Source organism: Drosophila ananassae, chromosome 3L (assembly GCF_017639315.1).
Source record: "Drosophila ananassae strain 14024-0371.13 chromosome 3L, ASM1763931v2, whole genome shotgun sequence".
In the NCBI taxonomy this organism is placed as follows: domain Eukaryota; kingdom Metazoa; phylum Arthropoda; class Insecta; order Diptera; family Drosophilidae; genus Drosophila; species Drosophila ananassae.
The window spans coordinates 4,416,599-4,434,461 of NC_057929.1; the positions used below are offsets into that span (position 1 = coordinate 4,416,599).

General features: G+C 40.6%; 2 protein-coding genes and 1 long non-coding RNA gene across 3 annotated transcripts in view; 2 read left to right on the plus strand and 1 right to left on the minus strand.

Annotated features, from left to right (window-relative positions):
• Positions 1-17,863, plus strand: part of LOC6495618 (uncharacterized transmembrane protein DDB_G0289901) — a 75,219-nt gene that overhangs the window by 37,321 nt on the left and 20,035 nt on the right. The gene's annotated exons all lie outside the window — the stretch shown is intronic.
• Positions 2,868-12,254, minus strand: LOC123257213. Its single transcript, XR_006507223.1, has 2 exons — positions 11,816-12,254; positions 2,868-3,089 (listed from the first exon to the last, which is right to left on the minus strand). It is a non-coding gene; the product is annotated as an uncharacterized LOC123257213 (long non-coding RNA).
• Positions 15,461-16,089, plus strand: LOC6495617 (protein GSKIP homolog). Its single transcript, XM_001959190.4, has one exon. The coding sequence runs from the start codon at positions 15,572-15,574 to the stop codon at positions 15,914-15,916; it is 345 nt and encodes a 114-aa protein (XP_001959226.3). The 5' UTR covers positions 15,461-15,571; the 3' UTR covers positions 15,917-16,089.

Genomic DNA, 17,863 nt, shown 5'->3' on the forward strand with positions numbered 1-17,863 from the left:
TATTTGCCACGCCCTATACCGCCCCTTGAAATGTATCAAGTTTATGAGTCTCATTTTTGTTAAACAAAAAACCAGTTAAAAAAAACTATTTCTACCAAATCCGGTCATCTCAGTCGAGTAACTCCGGTAAAGCGAAGAAAATCGCTTAGAATTTTCCATAAAAAGACATGCTTACACGGTTTTGGTTTGGAATTCTCATACTTTGCTACGTGACTGAGGAGACTGAGAGACACTAGCAGAGTGGAGTGGCAAGTTTGTAAAGTGGTGTCGGCGGAAGGAGTGAAAACCACATACCACCTCCTCTACCAGATAGTACCTCGAGATGTGCTAGCTCGAATAATATTTGAATTGCAAAATGGAGTGGACAAAACACAAATATAATTTGTGCAGTATATGCAAAATTGATTAGATTGGGTTGGGTTGGGTTGTGGCCTAGCCTGGCCTGTCCTGGAACAATGGCCGCTTTATGGAAAATTGAAATTAGTTGACTTCATCCCCAAAAAGCATACACAAATAGCAAATACCACACGCACCACTACTGTCTGACACATTAAATAGCATGCATAATTGAATTATCGAGCGTGGGAGTACCGGAGTGGGTGTGGGTGTGGGTGGACAGGAAACCGTCCAATCGAGATAACAGGAATCACAATGGCCACGGAAGGTGTTTTTAAACATTTGGATGTCTGCACTTGTCTCCCAGACTCCCACCCCTGCCGTGGACTGACCTGGCCTGGACTCTGGGCTTAATTAAATGGAGAAAGAGCGATCCAAAGTGTGTGTTGTGTTTGAAATTTAATAGAATCGCCCAGGGGCTACAGGAGGTAGGAGAGCCTCCGCCTCTCTCACTGCTGGTGGTGGAAGGATTTACGAGCAACCGACAATGGAAATTGCAATCCGACAGAAAGTCCTGCAGCACTCCTCCTGTGTCCTGGCAAGCTGCTTACGTATGCACATATGCAAGTCAAATAAACGTAATAATAAAATAGTTGCATACCAACTGGGTATGCTTTTGTGGCAGAAACCCACAACTATCCGCAAAATATGATATGTAAATAAGTGAGAGGAGAGATCCAGAAGGGAGTGTCTCTATAGTCTAGATATCTGATATACGCATTTTATATGGACTTTTATATGGATATAGAAGTATTTGTACTTCATATAGATAGGTCTATATCTTTATTCTAGATTCTAGATACAATATATTTTAATAGAATCATATGTAGATTCAATATAATATGATATAGTATTAATAAAATATAATATTATAATGCATCTCCTTTATATAGACACTATATTATATCTATTATAGGTCTTAAAGATATTAAAGATCTATAAACAGAAGTACAGAGATATTATAGGTCTCTAGAACAGAGATAGATCTAAATCTCTCTAGATAGTTCTTCGTAAAGTAGATCCATAGGTCCATAATATAAATAGACTATAGTATAGTAATTATATAATATCAGTCTATAATAAATATATATCATATACTTTATATAGACACTATTTAAGATCTTCTAGAGGATATACTAATCTCTTTATAGAGACTTTTAGTGTTCAAGTTGGTAGAAATGGGAGAAGTACTACATAGATTTTAAAGATCTATAATATAATAGACTATATAATATAAGAAATACAATACAGATCTATAAAATATATTCTTTATAGATACCCCCTCTATGAAACACCTCTAAAAAACCGTTGAAATGTAAATAACCATTATAGTTCAGTTCTCCCTAACTTTTTTTCAACGCTCACCGCTCGTCATGATTGAAGGGAGGAAAGCACTTCAATTAGCGTTCTTTATTTGGGGGCGTTCACTGTATAGTAGGTAGTACTTGTACCTGAGCTCCGTTAATCACTACCGGGGAGGTGTGCTGGTAAAAAAAAAAACAAAAAAGGGAGTGGGGAGTGGAACAAAGCGCTAAAATAACAATTTAACAACTTGTTCAAGACGAGCAACTTTGCCTCCACCTGTCATCTCTCCCAAGCTCCACCTCCTTTACATATAGAATTTTTTTTTTTATTATTATTTTTTTTGTTTGTTAGGATTGCCTTTAACCCTCACGCTCTCACCCCTTTAACCCGCTCTGGCTCTGGCTCTGGCTCGTTATTGTCATTACCATTATATGAATGTATGCATGAACAATGGTCGGGTAATTATTGTTTTGGGGACAGACGGCAGGCAGGCAGAGACAGTATTAGTAGTAGTAGTAGAGGCGATTGCGTGACTCGAGTACATTTGTTTTGTTTACGGAAAGTAATTGCAAAAGTTGTTTCAATTTTGCCCAACAGCGATAGTAGTTGGTGGGTGGGTGGGTTAAAGCCAACTTCCACTATAAGCCAGAAAAAACAAAAAAAAAAAAAGCAAAAAGCAAGCCAAGCAAACAATGCATAATTGGCATAAGCTTAATGCTTTAACTTGGCAAGTGCCAGTGGCGAATAACAAAATGCTACCAGAACCACCCACTAGAAAACAGCATCAAAAACGCATTTACTCTCCCCCTCCTCTATACCATGGGCCAAAAAAGTTTTTAGTTCAACAAAAATAAAATAAAATAGAGAGAGATTCAAAAAAAAAAAAAAGTGCATATAAAAAAATTGTAAAATAGTAATGGGATGTGTGGGAGGAGAAGAAGGAGAAGTGGTAGTGGCCCACGGTTTTTTGTGCCATTTTCTTCTTTGCTTTGTTGAAATTACAATTTTTTTTTATTCTTTTTTTTTGGGGCATATTCAACCCGTCTTCCGCCTGCTATGCCCAAAACGCCCAACGAACTCCCACCCCCCATTCTGTTGCATTTTTCCGTGCAGCACATCCGGCGCAAAAAGTGCATGAAAAGCGCAAAAATGGCACAACTACTATATATCTTCTTCCTCTATTTTATTTTCGACTTTTTGTGGCAAATGTGCTAGGAGTGCTAGGGGTGCTAGGGGTGCCTAGGAGTGCTAGGAGAGTGGGAGTAGCACAACATGTCGGGTGGATAGTCAGTCGGTCTGCCACTCAGTCGTAGCCAGTGCTTCCAGTTCTTTAGCCATTCAGTCAGCGAGTCATTCGCACGTAATCCAACTTGGCCAAGAAGGGTGATCTGAAAGGGATACAGAAATTGGTAAAAAATATAGAGAGAATAGACTATACAGAAGTTTATTATGCGGTATGATGAGGTATGATACGGTATGATGTATGATAGCATATAATTGACATGGTATGATGTAGTAACTATACAATAGTTTATGGTATAGTATAATAGTATGACAGTATGATGTGATATGAGGTAGTATGATGTGGTATGATATAGTACGATGTGGTATGGATTTGATACGGATGTTCAAGATGTTCTTACTGCATACCACACAGACTATACAGATCTTTAGGATGATATGGTATTATAAAGTATGTATGTAGTATGATAAAGTATGATAAAACATAGTATGATATGGTATGATGTGGTATGATGTATGATATCATTGACATGGTATGATATAGTAACTATATTATAATTTGTGGTATGATAAAGTATGACAGTATGATATGTTATGAGGTACTATATGATTGTATGGTTTGGTATGATGTGGTATGATGTGGAATGATGTGAATGGAATGAGTTTTCATACTTCCTAAACAAGTTACTCCCCAATATGGTCTTTCAAGACTTAATTCTTCTTTATTTTACTATTTTCCTCTAAAATAAACAAAGTTGGAATGAAAGCAAGAAGCTACTGTCCTTTGAACCGAAAGATTCAAATGAATTTCTGACAGAAGCGATGTAAAATGAAAATAATTAGCTTTCCGAATGAATTCCTCTTCTGTAATTGCAATTATTAAATTCCCATTGAAATTAATTGAATATTTTGCATTGTCTCTTTGCAGGTTTGTAATCTAGACTTTGATGAACTTAACAACTAATTTTAAACAAGGAAAATTGGGTAAATAGTTGAATTAAGACAAGGAACTATAATTCAGATACTTATTTAATTAAAATCTGTTGCTTTTGGGGAGAAACAGACCATTAAACAAACTACACTTTTGTATTCATTTTTCTTGCAAACTTTATTCAAACTTTCACTTTGAGTGAGTCATTGAGATAAATAGCCAGAGCTTTTGGCAAATTGAAATCAAATCGATAGCCAGTCAGAGTCGGAGTCTCTCTTTGCGAAAACTTTGGCATGACCTGGGCTTAATGGATGCTCCACAAACGAATCCAATCGAATCGAAGCGCCGAGGGAGAAAGAGACTGAGACTGAAAGACTGAAATCTGAAAGTGCGCCAAATGCAACTAAGCGATACATAATAACCAAAAGAAAGCAAAGAAATCCCCAAACCAAACACCGAGCACTCTGAACACTGAACACTGAACACCGACGATGCCTGCCAGATAAAAGATGATTGAATGCAACTGGCTGGCGCTGACTCTCCAGCCATCCAGCCATCGTGCCCCTGCCACAGCTCCACCACCGTCGCCTTCTTGTCTGATTAACATAAATCGTGCTGGCTGCTGCTGCTGCTGCCTGGCTATATCTTATTTTTGATTTTTTTTTGTATTTATTTATTTTTTCCCCCCGTTGGTTTAGTTTGTTTTGTTTTCTTCTGTTTTTTTTTTGCCAAATGAACTGCGGGCTTATGCAAAGCTATACACCGAGTCACAGAGAGGAGGCAGCGCCAGAAATTGAATGGAAGCGAGCTGAAAAATAAAAAATAAATAAAAACGAAAGGCGCACCACTGAAATAAAATTCAAATGGAGGAGTTGGAGCCAGTAGGGAGCTGGAGCTGAAGCTGGAGAGGCTGGCTGGGGGCAGGAAAACACATCAGTGCCTGCCTGCTGACTTTTATTGCAATCGCGGAGCCTCGAATACCGTGGCAGGGACTACAGAGAGTCCAAAACTTAACCCATTTTCAACCGAGCCGTTTAAACGGCAGCAGCTGGTGCGGAAAATTTTCAGCATTTTCTGCATTTCAATTCAAGAAGTCAGAAAAAAATCACAACAACTTGGAGTAGAACTTAAAGTATACAATCATGGCAACTTGGCAACTACTTATGATGACTTTTGGAACAAAGTTATAAGCCATGGAAGCTGGGTTTTTATGCAAACATGACATCTTGTCTCCCAAAAACCCAATCCAGTCGGCAACACAATCTTTGCTGCATCTCTTTGTCCCGAAAATCGAATATATTTTTTTTTTTTTTGAAGTTCCAATCAAAAATCGATACAGAAGAGGGTTAAATTATGGGATGGTTTTCAGCTTCTCTCCATGATGTGGTTGAGAATGTAAGGGGACTCCTCTGGCTTTCTTCCCTTTTGCTTTTTTTTATTTTTTGCTTCGGTTTGAACTTCATTGTTGGCTCGCTTAAAATTCCAAACAGCAAATTGCAACTGCCAACAATTTCGAGGCTATCAGTGGCATAGCATCAGGCAGCCACGTCGCTGGTGGCTGCTGGCTGCCTGGCTGGCTGGCTGGCTGCTGTAGCTCCTGGTGCTCCTGTAGCCTGTAGCCTGTGTTGAGATGCTGATGTTGCCTCCGACCGTAATTTTATGCAAGATGCTATCGCAACACACCTCAACACGCCTGGGTTCCCCCTTCGAAGAGAGGCAAAGAAATGCATGTAAGCCATTTCACTTCTCTGGTCTGCTCCTCTGTTTTCTGTTGCAAGTATGACAAACAGCCTGCTGCTGGCTTGCTGGCTTTGCTGTCTCTTGAATGGAATTCAATTCCCATGCAACGGCAGAAGCGGCAGCAGCTACCCTAGACGTCTCTCACATCTCGTGCCTTTTGTCTGCCAGAGTGCCACAGTGCCAGAGTGCCTCCTCTCGGCACAGCGGCAATACTTGTTTAGCTTGTTTGCTGCTGCTGCTGTTGCTGCTGCTGCTGTTGCTGCTGCTGATGCTGATGCTGCCGCAGTTATTGCCATTGTATCTTGATGCCTTTCAAGTGCCAATTGTGCGACCGACCGACCGCCCCGAACCTCTTTTTTTTTGTTCTTCTCCCTTTTGCCTTTAAGGGAGACAAAACTCATTGCTTATTTAATTTAAGGTGGGAATTTCGCCAGCAGTCGTCAGTTGTCAGTCGACTATCTATGCTTTTTGTCACGAGCGAATTTATTCAAATTGAGACGATAATAGTTGCGCTACTGTTCAAGTGTTAATTGTTGTCGTCGTCGTCGGCACCCTCAGAGGATCTGGCTTGTGTATTTATTAAATATTTGCACAGAAACAACAATAGAACTCGAATGCCAGGGGAGAGACCCAACCGACTGTCAAGTTTAATCAAAGTAATGGCGAGAACAGGCTGCTGCTGCTGCTGTTCTTTTATTGCCAAGTAAGTCAGGTCTTGTCCAGGGTAATTCACGATTTCCTCCTTCTGTAATTGAAAAGATACTTTAGCAAGGCAGGCGAGACAAGTTGCTGGATATAGTGCTACTACCACTGACTCAGACTCTACTGCAATGGCAACATTTTGCCAGCAAACTGAGTCGCGGCAGTGCATTAATTATTCATGAGTTGTCGCCGCACAGGCAGGCAGCCAAGCAAACAGGCGACATTGCAGCCACAGTGTTGTAGAGAAGCTAAAGCTTGCAACAGCAACAGCAACAGCCAACAGCAGCAACTACAACAAGCAACATAATTATTCATGCGCGCTTATCGCCAGTAAGGTAGGCCACACCATTTTAACCACAAGCGGATTATAATTATCAACAGTTGCCATCAGAGACAGACTGACAGACGGACGGACAGATAGACAATCGGACAGTTTGCTACTTCGAGGCGCGACCGCATTGCACTGCTGGCAACATGTTGCTGGCAGTCCATAATGCATCGCCGATGATGATAGTGGTAATGATGATGATGATAATGCATCCAAGAGGCGCAACAACAAATATAATTACACGGCTAAAGCAGCAACAGAAACAGCAACAGCGACAGCAAGACAGACAGCTGCTTTAATTGATGTTGATTGCTATCAACAACACACTGCCGCCGTTCTTACTCGTCGGCGGGGCCTCTCGACATCATCTCGACCGGCTCAATCGAAATTCTTTACATTGTATATAGAGGTAGAGAGGTTGAGAGGTGGAGGCTTTTTGAAAGGAACTCTGAAAAAGAATTGATTGCATGTCAGCACAACATTAGAGCCAACAACCAAATTAGCATTACTAAGCACTCCAAGTACTCCTCGATAATGACTAAATCAAAGCGAAACAATGGAAAGTGCTACGCCCACTTAAGGAGGGCGAAACATTACCATAATATTAAATTTTACAATAATGGTAATAAGAAGGTGAAATTGAAAAAGTTAATTGCACAAAATGTCGAGTCAAAGTCAAACATTTCCAATTAAAAATTGGCATTCCAACAATAAAGACAAACAATGAAAAAGCTTCATAAAAATATTCGTATTGCAATTAAAAATGTGAAATAAATGGCAGGGCAACGAAAGGCATTAAGTTGAAATTAGTACACAAGCTGCTTACATTTTAATCAATTTTTTTGTTGGCCTTAACTTTTAGATGATTTTTTTTTATTTTGGTTTTTTTTTCTGGAGGTCAGCTAAATATTATGGGCCATAAATTCGTTTTATAATTTAGCCTAGTGCTGATGCTGCCGCTTTTGATTCTGTTTCTGCTTTTGCCAAAGCGACCTAATGTTCATATATTTTATGCTTTAATATACACATTTATTTTCCGGACCATTTGGGTTTATTGCCCTTGCAGTAGTTAAGCGATTCGGTGGTGGTAATTGAAACAACAGCAGCAGCAGCTTGATGACTTCGGGCGACCAACGACGACGACGACTTCCAAGGCAACACTTGTTTAATGGCTTGCGGTAGGTGCCACACGTTGGGCGCCATTTTCGCAATCCTCCCGCAAAGAGGACATATACCGTTTCAGCAAGGACACAATGATGAATCAATCAAAATTTAATTTTCTGTAAAGAAAATCGTCACTAGTAGTCCCCAGTGCAATTGGAACGGTTAAGCTTTTAAATTTTAATTAACATTTGAATTGTGCGACCCTCGGGGCGATGGTTGGTGGCTGGCTCCCTGCCTGCAAAATGTGCAAAAAAGAGCCGACAACTCCTCCTTCTCGCTTTCGGAGCCCACTTTGGATACTCATCCCGTTAAAATCTCCATGCCACTCAGCATGCATTTCACGATGCTCGCTCTCTCGCTCCCACCGGCCATCTCTCTGCCAGCAGTGGCTCTCTCGTTTTTCCCCCCACTTTTGTGAATGTGGAGTTTCAGAGAGAGCCATGGCGGCAGCCATGTTTGTTGTATGGCGCTCACTCATTAAAGCCTGGCTGTGGAAGAGAGATAGCATCAGGCTGTGCTACAACTTTTGGCGCATGTTGTGCTGCGCATGCAAAAAGCAACAAAAGCAACAAAAAAAAATCCGAAAAAGGAAAACTAAAAAGGAAGAGGAAGGCAAAAGGGGAGCCAGGAAGGTGCAAAAAAAAAAAAACAAGGAGGCGGAGTAGGAGTCGGGGGACTTGTTGGGAATGGGGAAACTTTGCTTGTTGGCGACGCCTGCTGGCTTTTAGTTTGCCTTTTAAATGTTTAAACGATTAAGTCGAATTTTAATTTGGCCGCAAAGCATAACACACAGGAGGCACACACACACACACACGGGCAAGCCATGTTTTGTGTGTTTGTATGGGGGATTTGGCCCCTCTGGGTGCGGACCAAAACTAACAGAAATGTAAAGCAGGCAATAAAGTGGCAACACGCTGACTTTGCCCATAAACTAACCGAATCAGTTTGGGGGCGTCTCTCCAGTCTCCTTCACTCTCCACTCTACAGTTTTTGTGTGTTGCTGTCCATTTAGAGATGGAAGTGTAAACGATAGACCGATGATTTATGCATCGGTTAGTTCGCCTCAATGGAAATGCTAATTGAATAATTTGAATAGGTATCAACTGAAGCTTAACCAATAAAAATTAGTTAGATAACTTTCATAACCTTTTTGAACATCATTTGGAAGTAATTGGTTGTTTTCTAACTTTTCTTTCTATAATTGAGAGTTAATGGCGCAGATGTGTTAATTAACGAATTTAAATTCATTCTGCGTTTTGCTTAAAAATCAACATGACATCTCTAGATACTTCCCCTTCCATCCCTATCCTCCTTTTGGCCATCTTCTGCCCCTTGGGGAATCTGTGCTCCCTAAGTGGATGAGAATGAGATAAAAAACAAGTCCCAAAAAGATGACTCGGCTTCTTGCTTTCCTTTCCTTTCCTTTCCTTTCCTTTCCTTTCCTTTCCTGTCTGCTTGTCTCTACTCTCCACTTCTCTCTCCCTCGCTGCTTGACACTCATTAATGTTTAAAGTGTTTTATGATATGCATAATTGCTTGTACAGATAATAAAGTTTTCTGCCCGACGACCAGTGGCCACCCTCGCTTAGCTTTCGGCCCCTTGGGTCATTTGTCCATTCACTTAATTAAAATGCAAATGGAAATTCTTCAAATAGCTTGCAATTCCCAAAAGCGGATAGGGATGGGCGGGTGAGTTAGTGGGTCTAGGGGTCTAGTGATGGGAGAAAGTAAGACTTAGAAGTGAGTTCTTTAAACCACTACTGATAACTAGGCTTTATTTGTTATTCTTGTTATTTTTGGGTATTTTATCTATGTTTTTCGTAATCAGCACTTTGAAATACAGAAATTCTGCAAGTTTCAGACAAATCGGGCTTGCAATTTCCAAAAACGGATAGGGATGGGCGGGTGAGTTAGTGATGGGGTCTAGTGATGAGAGAAAGTGAGACTTAAAAGTGAGTTCCTTAAACCTACAAGGATATCTAGCCTTTATTTGTAATTCTTGTGATTTTTGGGTATTTTTGTCTATGTTTTTCGTAATCAGCATTCGAAATATAGAAATTCTGAAAGTTTCAGCCAAATCGGACTAAAGATCTTAAAGTTTTCCACTGTCTGATTCTTCTATTTGCGGAAGATTTCTCAGTTTTCATTGTCTTTTGTATTTCTTTTTTTTTTTTGTTGCTTTTAATGTTCCTGCTACCGAGTTTACGACGCGTGAACGGCAACAGCAACTCATCTACAAAGAGGCGACAAAATTCGAGGGGCTCCCTGCCTTACCAGTTCTTATTCTTTTCTTCTTTTTTTTTTGCCACTAACAAGAAGGGGGAAAAACGATCTGGCTCGAATGATTCTGCTCCGTCAGCTTCTTACTTCGTTCTTCTTTATTTTTTTTTTCATTGTACGAGCGAGTTTCCAGTGAATTTTTTGATGATATCTTTGAATGTTAACATTCACAAAAGCGTAAAAATTGTAGCTCCCCTCAGACTACCTACCATACCGTCCTTCCAATACCCTACCCCTGTGTTCCCCTCTTGGTATTAGTTTATATCAGTGGTGGGCAAACTCTCATTTCCCATAACTCGCGAGCATAGGGCCAAAAATTCTGCTGCAGCGCTGCCGGCACACGCACAGTATGAGCGAGCTCGCTCCTCTCCGAAGCACTCTCATTAGCTTTCGTGAGAGGGCCAAAGTTGGCATTTTTCTCTCATTTCATTTCATTTGAGCGCCAAAAATATTCTGTTCTACCAATGAAAATGAATTTATTCGATGATCGGACCTCACTGGAGCACGACCATTGCGACAAAAAAATCACTGAGAAAAATGTTTCTTGAAATTTGGGAAGAAAAATTTTTCTTTATAGAAAATATGGATGGGGAAGCGCAATGCTTAATTTGTTTAAGAATATTATCTAGGAAAGCTTTATTTAATATTGAAAGGCACTATAATAGTGCGCATTCGAATTATTGTCAAGATTCAGGCGAAATTCGAACTAAAAAAGTACCTTATTTTGTGCAATATTTACAAAATTACCGATGAACGAATTAGTACACAAAGTTTTTCGCTCAGTGAATGGGTTGCTCTCTTTGTTTTTCGCTGCTTACGCACACAATCAAATGTTATAAATGTGTGCGTTTTGCCCACCACTGGTTTATATACATATCGGCTTTATGAGGCACTTTTTACGGCTGGAACCCCGGCTCTGGACCTGGTGGACCCTTTTTGCCTGTGTGCTGTTGAGTATTTCAGTATTTTCGGTATTAAGTGAAATTCTTTTGTGTCGACAAGCGAAAATAAAATTCACACACTGCCGAACGTGCCAAGAGCAGAGAGGGAGATGGAAAGAGAGGGGGCTATTATGGATGGAAAGAGATGGCAATCCCCCCTCTAAATGGATGAAGGGGAGGAAGTAGGACCTAAGGGAGGGGTGGAGAGGGACTGGGATGATGATGATGATGGTGGTGCCTCACCTCTATACCTCCATGCCTCCATACCTCTTACCTTTGTGTTTTTTTTTTTTTTTTTTTTTTTTTTTACCTGGCGGGCGCAATCTCTCACAATAACAACAACTACATACAACAAAAAAAAAAAAGGTGCAAAAGCAACAACAACAACAAAGGCTAAACACCGAAAACCGAAAACGAGCAAACTGACGGAGTGAGAACAACAACAACAACAACAACAACAATAAGAGTTAACAAAAGAGGCAACAACAACAAGAAGAAGAAGAGAGGCAAGGCAACAACGAAATACACCCAATGACAAGCTGCTCGGCAATTTGACATAATTTATACGTCAAATTACTGCAAATTGATGCTAAATGGCTTCAAATTGAATTGACTGGCGCAGAAGAGGCAACAACAACAGCAACTACAACAACAACAAATTTTATATATATAAAAAAAAGAGAGACCAAAACAACAACAAAACATAGCGCCCCAAAGGCAATACAGTAACAACATGTAACAAAAAAAAAAAATAAAAAATAAAAAACAAAAAATCAGCCATCTCACCATGTCGACAGTTGTCGTAGTTGTTGTTGCTCTAGCTATAGCTATTGCTATTGTTGTTGTTGTTGTGCTCACTCAAACGAAAACATTTTGAATTTTCCAGCGTGGGGGCATCTTGACTTGGTGTTGTTGTTGTCGCTGTAATTGCTGTTGCCTCGATGTTGCTTGGATGTTGCTCCTGCTCCTCCTCCTCCTCCTCCTGCCTGATGATGTTGCGGTTCCCCTGCTACCACACTCTACTTGCAACTTGCCACATCTTGGAGAAGAAAAAGTATCCAAGAGATTGGTGTAGAACAGTGGTGGGCAAAACGCACACATTTATAACATTTGATTGTGTGCGTAAGCAGCGAAAAACAAAGAGAGCAACCCATTCACTGAGCGAAAAACTTTGTGTACTAATTCGTTCATCGGTAATTTTGTAAATATTGCACAAAATAAGGTACTTTTTTAGTTCGAATTTCGCCTGAATCTTGACAATAATTCGAATGCGCACTATTATAGTGCCTTTCAATATTAAATAAAGCTTTCCTAGATAATATTCTTAAACAAATTAAGCATTGCGCTTCCCCATCCATATTTTCTATAAAGAAAAATTTTTCTTCCCAAATTTCAAGAAACATTTTTCTCAGTGATTTTTTTGTCGCAATGGTCGTGCTCCAGTGAGGTCCGATCATCGAATAAATTCATTTTCATTGGTAGAACAGAATATTTTTGGCGCTCAAATGAAATGAAATGAGAGAAAAATGCCAACTTTGGCCCTCTCACGAAAGCTAATGAGAGTGCTTCGGAGAGGAGCGAGCTCGCTCATACTGTGCGTGTGCCGGCAGCGCTGCAGCAGAATTTTTGGCCCTATGCTCGCGAGTTATGGGAAATGAGAGTTTGCCCACCACTGGTGTAGAAGTAGCTGAACGCCGAGTTACAATCACTGCTCCGAGATTGAGATTCGAGGGGGCATTAAGGAAGAAACGGCGCGAAAAGAGCAAATTCATCTTGACAGCTACCTTTGCCGACACCCTCCAGTCTTTAAGTCGCCTCGTCCCTACCCTTTCTGGGCCGGCAATTGAAATAATAGGGCAGAGCGAAGCGTAAATTGCCAAGATATTCACAAATTGGAACCATCAGATGGGGGTTTTTTTTGCTTTGTTTTTTTGGGGGGGAAACACTGGCCTTAAATATCAAGGAAATTGATGCCGCAACTTGAGATACTTTCAAGAGTGTAGAGACTTTTAATAGCCTTACTTATAGAAGACGTTCTTTTTGTAAATATTTTCCAAGGGGGGGTTAGGGTCTAAAGTGTTTAAAATAATATTTAATATAATATTAAATTATATATTTAATAAAGAATGTTGGTTCCGAATTTCAAAACAATCGGATGAAAATTGACAAAGTTATGACTATTTTTGTAATTTTTTGAGGTTAGAGTTCGAAACTGTCAAACGTGTTTTCCTCAAAAACTCATTTTTTCAAACTCTTTGCTCATAATAACTTCAAAACTACTCCAAAGATTCTTTTTAAATTTTCAACACGCTTTCCTAATACTTTTTTCTTCAAGTTTTTAATATTTTTTATTTCATAAAACAAACAAATATCCCATTTTTCTTCAAAAAATACTAAAAATGTCTATTATCTTTACTTACGAATACTAAAAATCCTATATATTTTGTATAAAAATTTAATTATAAACCCCCCTAATTAAGTATCAAAAATGACTCTTCCACTAACTCCGAATTTTTTACCTTTTTTTTCTATTTCCAGGTAAGCAATTGTATTCTCTTTTTTGGCCTGTGTTGGACTGGCCGGCAACTGAACAAAGCCGGCAAATAACAGAAAACAGCTCAATTGGCAAACACGCCCACTCGCCGCCGCCTTTCACACCTCTAGCCGCCCGCCCACACACACGACCAAACACACACACTCTGCAGAAGAAGAAAATAATGTTGGTAAAAGGAAAAAATCAATTTCAGCCAGAAATCGCGAAAAAAGAAAGCCATGAAATGTGCAATCGCCATAAAAAACAACAACAAAAAAATGCAACTGTCAACGAGACACAAAAAACTTTGTTGTTTACAATTTGTTGTTGTTTCTGAAGTTGTTGTTATTATTATTATTGTTGCTTGGCTTGCAGCGCTTGCAAAATATTGAATTCAATTTAAAGCGCAAGAGGCGTTCATAAATCTCCGACAATTGTTGCTTTTGGGGGGGATATACTGTATATAGGGAGGGGTATAGTGAGGGGTATACTGGGAAGGAGAAAGCACTGAGACAGAGCGGGAAGTCAAAGTGAAAGAGTTAAGAGTTGGGATTATGGTCATGAAGCTGAAGTTACTCCCGAACCCTATGCCATCTCACTCGCTCCACTCATTTATTCCATTTGAGGGGGCAGTGGTGCGAGAGAGACGGTTAGATCGTAAACTGTCAGCGCAATTAAAATAAATTGAAACTGAAATGGTCACACTGAAAAATAAGAATATTCATAAAATTGCCAAATTTTGAATTAAATTTGGTGTTTAAGAGTCTTGTTGTTAAGATAGACTTTTCAAAAATGTCTTAAATAATTAATATATTTTTTTTTATAATTTATTAATTAAAATAATAAATGAAGAAAAGGTTTCTATCCGCTCAGCATAATTCATCAACTATTTAGAGAAGAAAATTGAGGAAAAATTTGCGTGTTGTTCGTTTTTAGCATCTTGATTGTTTTGAATCGGGGAGGAGGTGGGAGGATGGAATGGTAATGGAACTGTAGAAAGAAAAGATATATACATATATATATATATGGAGAGAAGACCTCCAGAGACCAGAGACTGGGAAGGAGTGGAAATTTTGCCTGGTAGCCGGGGCCAAAAAGCGTTTGCCTGCCATGGCCATGGGCAACTAAATGAACGTTCCACAGTCCTCTGTCCGCAGAGTCTCCTGTCCTCTGTCCGCTGTCCTCCTGTCCGCTGTCCTCTGTCCTCTGTCCGTAACAGTGTCCGTCCCTTACAGTCTGTTCTGTCCGCTTACCTTCCTGCTCACTGCCGGCTGCCTCGTATCTCAAATTGTTCAACTTCATCAGCAAAAAGTAAGGGAAAAGATGCTTCTGCCTTCGTGGCTGGTGGACTCTAGCTCCAGCTCTGGCTCTGGATGTCTTACGATTGTGTGTGTGTGTGTGTTTGTGTGTGATGCCAAATCACACCAAGTCAGGCAATCCCCTTCCATTCACTCCTCCTTCCCCGGGCTCACTCCATATTCGATTGTCATGAGGTCTGAGCCGAGACTCCTCTTGCTTTTGTCCTTTTTGTTGTTTTTTTTGTTTTCTAGCAGCGGGAGAAGACCCCTAGGACCCAAGGCACTTGAGCTTGGTTTCCGAGAGTTGAGGAAGTCAAGGGAGATAAAGATGGTATTATGGAAAAGGGGTTCGTTCATGGTTCTTCGGGGTTTTAGAGGGTCAGAGAAACACGCTGCACGAGGAGTTAAGCGGATGCATAATACGGACAAAATGTCTTCGAGACAAAAGAAATGGTTTTCTTAAATTTTTATAATATTTTGTTGATTATTAAATTAATTTCTTTATAAAAAGAGGTACTTCTAGGTCTGTCTTGGTTTAAAGAGTCTTCAAAATGGTTCTTTGGAACTCCACAATATAATCATACTTAACATACCATTTCTGAGCCATTTGTGTTTCTCAGCACTTGTGTCCTTTGCTTTTCTCGTCAAAAAAATTAACCAACCCGGGTCCTAGAACCCAGAGCCAGAAGCCCTGGAGTCCTCTTCTCTTAAATGGCCCTCGTCCAAATCGATTTGTGCGATTTTGATGCCTACCGCGATGCCGAAAGGATGGTAACCGAGTGCCATGACTTTGCCGACCACATAATGGTGGCCGAATTTCTGCCCTTCAACGAGAGGGTGGCCTACATCAATATCCGCACCCTGGAGCAGGTGGTCTACTGCGTGGAGCTCAGTCACTGCGGTTATAGGATCGTCTCCTACAACTTTGATGATGTCGCCGACGACGTGGAGGCCTGTGATACCATCTATCCCTCCGCACATCAGCTATTCGCGGGGATAAGTCCGCTCTACGCAGAGGAATTTGGCTTTGGAAGAGTGCCGCTGAAGCAGAAGTAGGAGCAGGACTAAGGGGGATTCCTGGCAGGGAAGGGAAAAATGTGTAAAATTTGTCTGCTAATTGGCAATTGCCCGGTCCGGGCCCCTCCAAAAGTGATAATTAAACGTTTTGCAGGTAAATGACTTGATTGCAATAATAAAGCCCCCGGCTCTGGGTTGGATTTGGAGTTGTACTTGCCCCGCCCCAGTCTCTCTTTTTTTTTTTTTTTGATTAATTGCTGCCAAGTGAGTGCAGGAGAAGGAGCAACTTGCCACCAAGCCAAGCCACACCAAGCCAAGCCAAGCCAGGCCAGTTGATTGACTCAACTTGGCACTATCCGGACCTTATGTAGCGAAAAAAGTTAACAAGTTTTTGTGCCGTTCCACTTGACTGCCGTTGTCGAATGAAGATGCAGAGCCAGCCAGGCAGCCAGGCAACCAGGCACCCAGGGCCCATCAGAGCTAGCTGCCTTGTTGCATGCCCCACTGCCTAAACCGCTGTAGTCTCTCTCCCCTCTAGCATTCCTCTATTTTGGCCAGAGAGACCAAGCCAACTAGGGTTTGTTATCTAGTTGAGTCCATCTAGTCTCTGGCTGGTTGGTCGTCCGTCCCACGGGTGTCTGCCAGGGACAGCCAGCAGATACAGATACAGATGCAGCACATACAGTTGCAAGAGATACAGGGGGATATCAGTAACTAGAACTAGGTGATAGGGTTTTGGAATTATAAATTAAAAATATCTACTTTTAATACAGAAGTAGTAATAGTATTCTAGAGAAAATATTATTTTCTAGGCCTAGATTTTTTAGCTATATCTTTGTCCTTCTTAGCCATGCTCTACTGTGGCCAAACGAACGCATTTGCTTTGGCGTCCGTATCGGCCATGTCTATCTGAGTTGGCTCTCCACTTGTCTATGCTCGTATATTTGTCCATTGAAGCATGCAATTGATTGCTGCAACCAGTCGTTGCAACTCCTCCTTCACCTCCACCTCTAGCTCTAGCCGCCTGCCTCCTGTGGCTGGCCTGCTGCGCTTTAATTGCCTTTTCATTGCAGGCCCCGTCGGCCTTTTGGTTTGGACCTGGTCTCTATACACACACTCTCCACACACACACACTCTCCACACACACACACACACACACACACTGTAATTTGTGGTTGTTGTTCTCTGTTAATGCATTACATGAATTTTAACAAGCTTTGCATTCTGACTGACTGACTGTCCTCCGCCCTTTGGTCTTGTGTTTGTTTATTGCAGCCGCATCTTGGCCAAGACAGACATAATTTAGTCTCTGACAGTCTTCGATCCTTTCAAGGCATTTCATTTTGACAATTTTCCATCAATAAAGTCACCTATGGCCTAACTTGGCCATAAAGGTTAGACTTTTGGCTAAAAATCAAACTAGAGCAGAGTTTTCTTGAAGATTTAAATAATAAAGTATCTGGCTCTTACTAGCCATGATTGTTCCGTGTTGGCCAAAAACTAATTGGCTGCGTTTTTGGTTAATTAGCGCAACTAGCCATGTTGCGCTTTTATTGGCACTCCAATTGGCAGCTAAACTTTGGCAACCAATGCAACAAGCGACAGCAACAACCAACACTACTTGCCACAACGCGACGACAACTATTTTGTCTGCATTAAAGCGCTGTAATTATTTTATGTCAGATAACCATTTGATATTGTCAATGCCGCAAAATGTTGCAGGCCCAGGACAGGCTGTTATGCTAATCAGGGTGAACCGAGTCTCGTTTTTTAGTAAATTAATTCACTTTTAAAGCGTTGTTTAGATCGCCATATGGTTTTTTGTTAAACAAAATAAACAAATTTTGGTCATAAAATTCAAAAAATAATAATAAATTAAAAACTATACTTTTTGAAAGTAGTTTTCAAGTAAAAGAGAGCTCATTGGAAAGCCTATCCACTTGTTTAAGATTCAAATTTATTAACAAGAGTGCCATTGCTCCGGTT